The 10,858-nt window shown below is 28.1% G+C and overlaps 1 protein-coding gene across 2 annotated transcripts in view; it reads right to left on the bottom strand.

The window, feature by feature from the left end:
- Positions 1–10,858, bottom strand: part of LOC117175929 (rho GTPase-activating protein 32) — a 62,124-nt gene that overhangs the window by 18,448 nt on the left and 32,818 nt on the right. For both annotated transcript variants that reach the window (XM_033365779.1, XM_033365780.1), the window contains exon 3: positions 1,848–1,985. In XM_033365779.1, the coding sequence (XP_033221670.1) occupies positions 1,848–1,985 (138 nt within the window). The remainder of the gene's footprint in view (positions 1–1,847; positions 1,986–10,858) is intronic.

Here is a 10,858-nt window from a genome sequence, read left to right as displayed (position 1 = left end):
AAACGTTGGTAATGCAAATTTATTTATTTATGTTTTTTATTTTTATTTTATTGTAATTTTATGGTCATAAAAATAAAAAAGACGAAAGAAAGAAAAAGAGAAAGAAGGGGATGTGGTTGCCTGCCTTCTCATTTTTCTTTCCTCTTTTTTATTTTTTTTCCGAAAATTTTATTTTATTTTATTTTTTTCAGATTAAAATAGGGTTTTTTTGGTTTTCGTTTATTCGTTGTGGTCCAAATTTGGTCGTTGGATTCTTGTTTTGTTTAACAGGATTTTGCATCAGTATTAACGACTTCAAGATGAATTGAACAATTTTTTTCAATCCATTGCATTGAGCAGTTGAGTGAATTTATAAAAATGTAAAAGAATTCAAGATAAATTAATAAGAATTCACACCGCGAATTTCAAATGAATTGCAAACAAGTATTTTTAAATCTCTTGAAATATTTGAAACCTACAAAATCCCTCTCTTCTTGTGAATAAATTCTTTGAAATCCATTAAGATATTACACTCCCTTGGAATTGTTTAAGTCTCTTGAAAATGCTTTAAAATCTTTTAAAATACCCTAAAACATTGTAAAGTCTTTGAAATTTCTTTAAACTATTAATTTAAATACAAATTTCTTGGAATCTTTGAAAATATCCTAAAATATTTCAAATCCTTTGAAATCCCTTGAAATTTTTTAAACACTCTTGAAAATGTCAAGGAATTAATCAAAATTGAATCTTTTGGTCACTTTATCAATTGAATTTAAAAATTAAAAGAATTCTAAAAAATTTAATCGAATTCAGGATAAATTATTAATAAGAATTGAAGTTCAATTCCAAAAAATGATTTAAAAAGTCTTCAAATCTTTTAAAAATTGCAAAATATTTCACTTCTCTTCAATAAATTCTTTGAAATTTTTAAAAATATTATAAAATCCAATGAAATACTATTATATTTTTTAAAATCCTATAAAAACTGCTTAAAATATCTTGCAAGCTACAAAAAAAACCCTACAATCATTGAAATTTTCGGAAACCTTATAAAATCCCTTGGAATCTTGTACAATATTGTAAAACCTATAAAATTGTTCCATATCCTTCGAAATCCTAGAAAATTCTTTATCCTCAAATATTTCAAGCGTTTTATTCAAATTTATACAAATAATGAAGTGTAAAAAATCTTTTTAAATCCCTTGAAACTTTTAAAAGCTCTTGGAAATTCCTTATATTCAAAAAAAATACTTCCCTTCGGATTATTATATCTATTAAAAATATCTCAGACTCTTTAAAAATACCTTGGAATATTTCCAAAAAAGTGACTTATATTAACTGTGTGGCAGCCCCGATTACTTTTTACAGTTACTTCTTACAGAAATTCCCTGAATTGCTACTTTTTTCAAAATCTCGGCACTTTAAAGTTTAAGGTCCATAACTAAAAATAGGGTACAATAGGGTATATCGGGACCGGTCTGTAAGGCCTCGAATTACTAAAATTTCATTTATTAAAGCTTTTAACTGGAAATAAATTTGTTAAATTTGTTGTTAAATCTAGAAGGGCTCGATTAATAATTGTTGAATTTAAAACACTATATGAAGTGAAAATTATTTAATTTTGAATTATATTCCATCGAAAAGTATTGAACTTTAAATGTCACTAAGAGTCATAAAGTTACTTGCCTACAGGCTTGAAATAAGCATTAAAAATTGTACATTTTCAAATTTTTAACGTTTTGATATAAATAATAAAAAAAAATTGTAGATTTAAAAATTAAAATTCAAGCCTTGCAAATAAAAAATGTTTACAACTACGTTTTTCTCCTTCCAATATATTTAAAAAATAATTCAGAACATTTCTTTACCTCCAATAATCCAAGCTCCACATGTTCGTAATGAAAGTGGGCACACTCATCCAACTTTGGAAATCTGGCGATGCTACCCATGTTGCCTCCGGAACTGACTGGTGTACTAAAATCGTCCGTTCGACTACACCCCAACATCTGAAAAATAAATGGCCAATATTAATTAATTTTTCAAAAAATGATCGTCTAACTCTAAATCTCCCAACATATCAACTGAACTTAATAATATGAACTAATATTGAAATAAAGAATATTATGAATTAGGAGTTACGTGACAAACGAAAAAGATCCTGACGAGTGACTCAGTGAGAAGTTTAAGAAATGTTAATTTTTTGGCGTTGGATTAATTGTTATTAATTTCATTTGCAATCATGAACCAAACTTAAAGCAAGCGTGCGTTAGCAATTGGAAATGCAGGGGGAAAAGTGAATCATCGTGCGTGGAGAGTTTAACTAAGTAGCAGCAAACTCTGGACAGTGGACATGTACAGACAGTCGATGAATGCATAATAAAATACATCATCTGTTTGGACAGCGAGATCCAGAAATGAATTTCAATGATACATTAAACATTTAACATGATACAGACATCTCAGACACACGAGATCGATTGGAAGCCTCAAGTTTATGAAAACAGAGGCCTTTAGGAATGTCGTACTCGTACTTCAATCGTTCTGATTTGTAATTAGTTCTTCTCATGTTAGTGCTCTTCTAGTATCATTTCTTACAGTTTTTTACTGCCGACTTGAAATCGAATGAATGAAAGCTCTGTTCTCAGACCAAGATGTCTAACCAAGTTGCCATTATTCATTAACTCTGCCTTCACTCAATGTAGGTTGCTCTGGTTGCTATTTGCAGAGACCGACACTTTGTTATCGACAGAAGTATTTCTGAACCCTCTGAACAAAAGTAGAAAAATTCTTTCGAACAAAATGAGACTGAATTTGAAATTCTTTGACATACAACCCTTCTAATCTATGGATTTAAAAACTTGAAAATCCATATGTACGAAAACGAAATTCTCCGCTAAATATAATGAGCCAGAAATAGAACTTTGGTATCTGAGAAAAAATTGATCAATAATTCTGTCATCAAATTATTTCAAATAGAAACTGCGAAACCGAGATAAATTCTTATCGCACATGCAATGAAATAACAAGCAGAGAGAAAATTTGCCAGAGAAAGAAAAAAAAGATGTTTGTTGACTTGACGATTCGACGAGTGATTTTTTAATCTTCCATTATACAAGGTGGCCGCAAAAACTTCAGTTTCAAAATTCACACTAATATTCAAAGACTATAATTTTATACTTATAAGCATTTTTAATCTAGATTCTTTTATAATCAGAATAAAACAATTTCACATTAAAATAGAAAAAATTTCATATTTATTTCAATTGAAACAGATTACTTTTCTATAGTTAGAGATAAGTTTTCCGTAAAACAGTTGAATTTTCGACCACAAAAGATAATTTTTTAACAAAATAGTTAGAATAATTAAATTGTAAAATAAAATAATATTTAAATAGTCAATAAAATAGTTAAATATTCAGCGAAAATGTTAAATTTTCAACCTACAAAGATGAATTTTCAACCAAATGTTTGACTTTTCAAACAAAAAAGATAAAACTTCAAACAAAAAATACAGCCTTTTCAAATAAATAGATTAATATTCAAGCTAAAATTCGAATGTTTTAGAAAACAGTTGACTTTTAAATCCGAAAAGATTACTTTTCATACGGAAGAAAGCGCTAAAACCCTAATTTCACAGGAGAAACAAAAAACCGTTTCATGTAATTAATTTAAAAAAAAAAATGCGAAGACGGTTCGAGGTACTGTTCGGCTTGATCGAACCGTGAAACAGACATCCTGAAAGAAGCATCCATCTCTGAGAAAACCTTTGTCAAAGGAACAGCGCGTCCCCAAAAACTCTGATTTTTATACGTAGAAAGTTGCATGACCTTGTTATTTTTGAATTAAAAAAAAAACGGAAATTCCTTCGAGCTATTGTTTAGCTCTATTAAATGGCGAAAAGACTACTTTAAAAAAATACCTATGTGCGAAAAAACCCTTGTCAAATATCGGCGCGTCCCAAAAAACATTTGACTATCAAACCGGGGGAGGAATATCCTAAAAAAGCAACTACATCCGAGAAAACCCCTTATCAATAGTGCGGCGTATTAAAAAAAAATAGACAGGCAAAGGTTTGCATAACATTATGTTTTGAATTAATAAAAAAGTCGAAAGTATTTTCGAGCTATTACTTGACTCTATTGAATGGCGAAAAAAACAGGATAAAGCGCATTTCTGAAATTTGCCACTTACGTCAGTATGCAGTGTGGCCCTTCAGTTCAATTTTTAAGCCAAAAAAACGAATATTTCATAATACAGTTGCATTATCAACCAAACGATTAATGTTAAAAAAAGTCAAATTTTCAATCAAAGAGTTGAATTTTTAACGAAATACTTCAATTTGATATACGCTTTCGATTCGTGAAAGCCAGAGGGAAGGCCAAATAAAAATAAGCAAGAGAAGTAAACCATCAAATAAACGAAACCGTTCTTCTCTCAATTGAAACGAAGAACAGTCACTTCCTCTTTAACTTTTAAAAGGAAGGACAGAGTACGCATTCAATTATAAGAGCTTTATCAATTATCTAATTCCCTGGCAACTATTCCTTCTGTTGAAAGTGTTATGTGCAATTACAATTATGTACCCTGACCTACAGCTTTCTGCCGACGCGTCACGACACGAAGTTCAGAAGGAAAACTCCTTAACCTTCCAACTTATTTATGGGGCTGGAATAATTTGTGGGGTGACTTAGGACTTTTTGAAACTCGCGGATTCACCATGAGTCAAATTTATTAGATTTATTATTACCAACTAATTATTTCCGAAATCACATCGTCTGAGAAGTTCAAGTTTAAGTAAAAATGGGATTAGAAGGGGATTTCATTTATTATTAAAAAATTTTGATACCATATGCATACGGATATCTCGTTAATATTGAACTAAAGTACTCTCTAACAATAGCGCCTTTTCTTTAGCAAGTTTTCTAGTTAGTTTTTTTTTTTAAATTAATTTAGCTAGCTTGGAAAAATAGGCTGAACGCTTTAGCACTTTTTACGGGTAAAAAAGATCAGAAAAAAATTCAAGAAGATTAAAGAATGAAAAAAAGATAAAATAACAGAATTAAAAAATGCTCAGGTTGGAAATTTTTAATGAATTTTATCAGTAGATTTCCTTAAATGTTTACAATTTTTCCAAATATATTTTTATCATTTGAAAGGTCTCAGATATTAAAAAAAGGTTTCAATCTCAGATGAAAAAAACTCTCGAAAAATGGTTATAGGTTAAAAAATCAGAAATTAAAAACATGATTCAGGTCCTAATATACGCTTATTGTTTGCATATTCTTTAAGATTTTTAAAATTTTCCGTTTACAACCAAAATTACCATACTATTGTCTGACATGACGTTTTACGTATTTTAAAAGTATTAAAAATGAATTAAAAAATATATTTCCCCTATTCCTCTCTTTACCCGGTTTTCTCTTTTTTCCAATTAAATGCGAGCTGAAATATTAGAACCCAATTATAAAACCCAACTGTTTTTGGTCACAAATTATTCTTCTGGTTTAAAAGTTCACTATTATATTTTTGGTTAAGAATTCACTTTTTTCGTTAACAGTTTTATCATTGGATTCAAAAATTTTATTATTTTGGTGAAAATTAATCTTTTTGGATTGAAAATTCAGATATCTTGGTAGAAAATTCATCTATTTGGTTAAACATTTAGCTGTTTTGGATACAAATTTTCTTTTTCACTTGAAAATTCAACAATTTAGCTAATAAAATGTCTTTGACTGAAAAATCTGATTTGATTGAATATTCAACCACTTTGTTGAAAATTCGTCTTTTTGGTATGGAAATTCATTTCTTGTGGTTTAAATTTCTGTTTTTTTTTGTCAAAAATGTAACTGGATGGTTGAATATTAATCTGTTTTGATTTTGGACTAAATTGAATTCAACTGTTTTCATTTAAAATCAAAAATATTTCTTGGTTGTAATACAATCTGTTTTGTGGAAAATTGATAATTGTGGGTTATAAATTCACTTGTTTTTTAAAATAAAATTCGTCTTTTCGGCTTGAAACAATTTGTTTTTCTTTCTGGCAGAAATTTTATTTTTTGGTTGAAGATTAATTACTTTTGTTGAAAATTTAACTACTTTTTTGAAATTCGTTTCTTAGATAAATATATTTTTTTATAATTAACTTTTTTGTTGAAATTTCATATTTTTTTAAATCAAAAATTAAACTATTTTGTAGTAAATTCGTATTTTAAGGCTTGAAAATTTAACAATTTGGTACAAAATTCAACTAATCGAAAATTCATATTTTTGGGTAAAATTCAACTATTTCGTAAAATTTGTTGTTTGGTGAATTCATTAAGAATTCTTTTTTTTTTTTTAGAAATTTTAACAACTTAATTAAAAGTCGAGCCACTTTGTTAAAAACTCTCCTCTTTGGTTAGAAATCCATCTATTTTCTTGAAAACGTGATATTTTTACTCCAAATATTCGAAATTTGATAAGTTTTAATTTAAATTTAATATTAGTACCTGCATTCATTTTATTTCAAATAATTTATTCTGTCATTTAGAAAAATCTTAAAAATCAACTACAGAACAGATTTATCTCTCGGGTTTATTTTCTCGATTGACTTGTTAGCGATTTCTTCGCTGTTGGTGATGCCCTTCGTAAAAAAGGAGATTTTAAACTGCACGCTCAATTATTTTTTTAAATTGGTTTATATTCTAACTGAAATGGAAAATTAGAATTAAATTTTCCGATTGTAAACGCCTTTACCAGCTTGAGCAAAACCGTTCGTAAAGAGGGTGAATGAACCTCATCATATAAGTCATATTAATTTTCTTTCAACAAAAATTTTTCTCGCGTTTCATGTGGTTCAATAATAATGGTTTCCTGGTTGCTCTTAGTTCAAGAAGAATAGCAGGAATATAATTAACGGAAGGAAAATAATTTAACTTTATTATTGTTAATTTTCAAATTGTGCTCTAGTAATTCACAATTTTTTTTAGTGAGCTATAGCAATTTCCAAAGCAATTTTCTTTGATCCCCTTCATCTTTCCTGTTATTTTACTCCATTTACTATATCAACACTGTAAAAAAAGATTTGTGTAAAATTACAAAGTTTCGGAAAATTACATATTGTATCATTGTAAATATCACACACTTCACTGTGTGATTTTACAAAAGTGTGTGAAATTACATCCTCTAGCGATGTAAATAAAAGGACCCTCGAGCAGCAGTGTAATATTAAACACTCGATAAAAATATACATTACACATTCCGTCGTACGAACTTTACATTCAGAAGGGAAAATTCAGTCGCAGCGTGTAAAAGTACATTCGTCAGTAAAATCACTTTCCTGTGATTGAAAATTACATCGAGATTTTTAATTTTACCAAAAATCTGTAATTTTACCCTGGCGAAAAATGTAATATTTTTGGTTTATAATTAATTGAAAATTTGGAATAACTAATCAAATAATATGTAATTACGAAAGCGTCTCTCGTTTTCGCTATTTACCGAAAATTGACAGCTATGTTCAACTTTTTTGAGAGCTTTCACACAAAAATAGAAAAAATTCGAGCTATTCCTATGTTTCCTTTTACATTTTCTGCTATTGAAACGGAAAAAATTTTGTTATTCAAAACGTATATTTCATATTTTTGTTACGATATATTTAAACATCAAAAAATACCCATAGTATCTTATGTGTTTTAGGTAGGTGGTAACGTGTCCGGCTTGTGCTTCTTCAATCTCCATGAAATTGTACGAAGTTTGAGCTTCGAGTGTTCGAAACCTTGTCGCCCTGATCAATTTTATTTTATTTTATTCTTTCACATAATGAATTTTACATTTTCGTCTGTAAAATTATCGACCTAATTGGAATATCACAACAGATTCAATTGTAAAATTCATCGCTACGTGACCGATACACGAGGGTCCTTTTATTTACATCCACCAGAGATGTAAAATTCAATAGATTTTTTTACAATGAAATTTTAGGATACATATTGCAAACTTCTAAACTAAAACTCTCATAAAGCCAAGTAAATGCATGAATTTTCATATTTTATTTATTAGTGTTGAACATATTCGAAGCCGTGAAATAAAATAATAAAATAAAGGAATTTCGAATAAAATATTTTCGAATTGAAGCTTTTAAAGCAAAAAAATAGCTTCCAGACATCAAAAATCAAACTGTTTAAGAATTGCGAATTATAAACTACAATTTATATTGAAATTATAAAAATTTCAATGATGAGAAATATTTTATTAATCAGTACCTTTATTATTGTGTAGTTTCAAGTAACATACCAGGTAATTGGATAGATTTTTTTTCTAAAAGTTTGATTTCTGTCAACAACAAAAAATCACTGTCATTTTCGCAATTCAAAGTTGAAGAATTTTTAATACGAGAAAAAATGTGAACCTTTAAAGTTTAAATTTTCTAAAAACTTTAAAAATTATATCATTTCTAATGGGGACCTTTTAAAATTGACGAATTCAAATTTTAAGAGTTAAAAAATAAACAATTCCAAATTTCGTTTAAAACTGGGAATTTTTGAGGAAAGCGAAAAAACATTTTGTAAAATCTGAATCACCACTTAAAGATAAGACAGAACTCGATTTTCGAGATGACGTATTGATGATTCAAGCAAAAAAAAAATGTGAGCAGAAACAAGTTGACATTTGCGATGAATCAACTGAGAATCTGAAAGTGACACTGACAACAAATTAGAACGGATTAGGCTGCGAATTACAATAAAAAATATAATTTTTATTTCAAGTAAATAAAAGCTACTCTCGAGATATTCAGTTTCCGAAAGAGGGTAAACAAGTTTTAATCTAAATAAGTGAACTATTTCCGAGTAAATCGTCTAAGAATTTAGAGGTTAGAATTTAACAGGGTTTGAAAATAGGTTTTAAGTAGCGATTAAAAATCGGAAATTCAATTTTTCACCAAAATAAAAATTTTCTCCCAAGATATTAGAAAGCTAAATAAGAATAAGAAATGTTTTACACAAACAAATTTTTCTGTTGTGTCCGCATGAATAGGGCCATTATGGTCAGTGTGGAGTTACGTATAGAGACATATTGCATTTTTGGTGTTGGAGCTCGGAAAACCTGATTTTCGAGAAAAATATATCTTAAGTTGACGAGGACCATAAGGGCACGTGTTATACATTCTCTTAGGATATGAAAAATAACCAATTCCGGTTGCTTTCGGGACATGAGAGTAGTTCCAATAGATTCAGAATAGGTCCTAGTAGCATACCCAACTCAAATATGAAAATAATAATTTTTACCTTGGGTTAGAAAAACGCAAATACCTACTAAGCCAGGATCCTCCAAAAAGGGCTTCTTTCATGAAATGCTCATATGCAGGGTGGAGATTCAGTGGACGATTTCAAATTCCCTGTAATTTCCTGGCCAAGTTTGTCAATTTTCCCGGGCAACTAAAAGTAACATATTCATAACTGTCTCTAAACGGAATCGTTTATTTTAATTCATGACATTCTTCCCACACATTATTTGACAGAAAAGACCGAAAATTGGAAATCAATTAATTTTAAAACAAATATCTAAATTTTCCACTAAAAATATCAATTTTAAAATAAAATGAAATAGTTAAACTTTTGTTTGAAAACATTAATTTTCAATTAAAGTTATCAATCTTCAAATAGAATAGTTGAATTTTAAACCAAAAAGATGAGTTTTAAAATAAAAAAAATGAGTATTCAACTGAAATAGCTGATTTTTCAACAAAACAAAAAATTAATTTGTACTAAAAAAGATAAATTTTTAACCAAAACATAAATAATTAAATTTTAAGTTAAAAAAATAATGTTCAACGAAACAGATGCATTTTTAACTAAAACTATAGATTACTCGATTGGAATAAGTTAAATTTTCAGTTAAAAAATTACATTCCACAAAAAAACTAACTTTCGGGACAAAATAACTAACTTTAGAAAAAAAGATACATTTCCAAATAAAGTCATGAATTTTGAACTAAAATTGTAAATCTTTAATTGGAATAGATGAATTTTCAACTAGAATGATGAATTTTTAACTAAAATAGTTTAATTTTTGACTAACCAAATGAATTTTCGGCCAAGAAGATTAATTTCTACGAAAAAAAATGCATTTTCAACCCAAAAAGATAATTTTTCAAGCGGAAATTGAATAAATTAGTAAAATTATGCAATATTTAACTGGATTGATAGTTACTTTTTCAGTTCAAATAAATAATAACTTTCAACTAGAAAGGAACAACTTTTCGGCAAGTGAATGCCTTTTCATCAAAAGGAAAAAGAAGTTTTCAATAAAATAGCTCGTATTTTAACCAAAGAAATAAATTTTTATTAAAATGATGAATCTTCAAGCGGAAAAAAATTAATTTTTAACTAAAGAATTTTCAAGCAAGTAATTTTATTTGCAGCCTAAAAGATGAATTTTCAACTTAAATGACAAAAATTTAACTGGAAAATTAAAATTTTTAACCGAAAAGAAGAATTTTTAAACGAGAACATTAACTATCCAAGAAAAATATAATTTTCTACCATAAAAATCTTTTTTTAACCAAATATGTGTGATTTTTGAAACAAAAATGGAAATTCAAATTTTCAGTTAAGGGCATGTGACACAGCTAAATACCTATATTACCGACCTCACTTTTTCGGTTCACTGAATGTTTTTTTGAACCTAAGAACTTTTTTTGTAAATAAAATATCGAGCTGAAACTTTGGGAAATGTATTAGAGTACAATAAAGTACGTTTAGTACGTACGTTTAGTACGTTTTTTTTTGAACGTTCGAACTTTTTTTATACATAAAATATCGGTCTCAAACTTTAAGAAATGCAAGAGCCGAAAGAAAACTACGTTTAAGTACAAAGTTTAATAATAAAAGATGTAAAA

The sequence above is a fragment of the Belonocnema kinseyi genome, chromosome 7, assembly GCF_010883055.1.
Source record: "Belonocnema kinseyi isolate 2016_QV_RU_SX_M_011 chromosome 7, B_treatae_v1, whole genome shotgun sequence".
Lineage (NCBI taxonomy): Eukaryota > Metazoa > Arthropoda > Insecta > Hymenoptera > Cynipidae > Belonocnema > Belonocnema kinseyi.
Note: the sequence above shows the minus strand (reverse complement) of the source record. Positions and strands in the feature narration are given on the sequence as shown.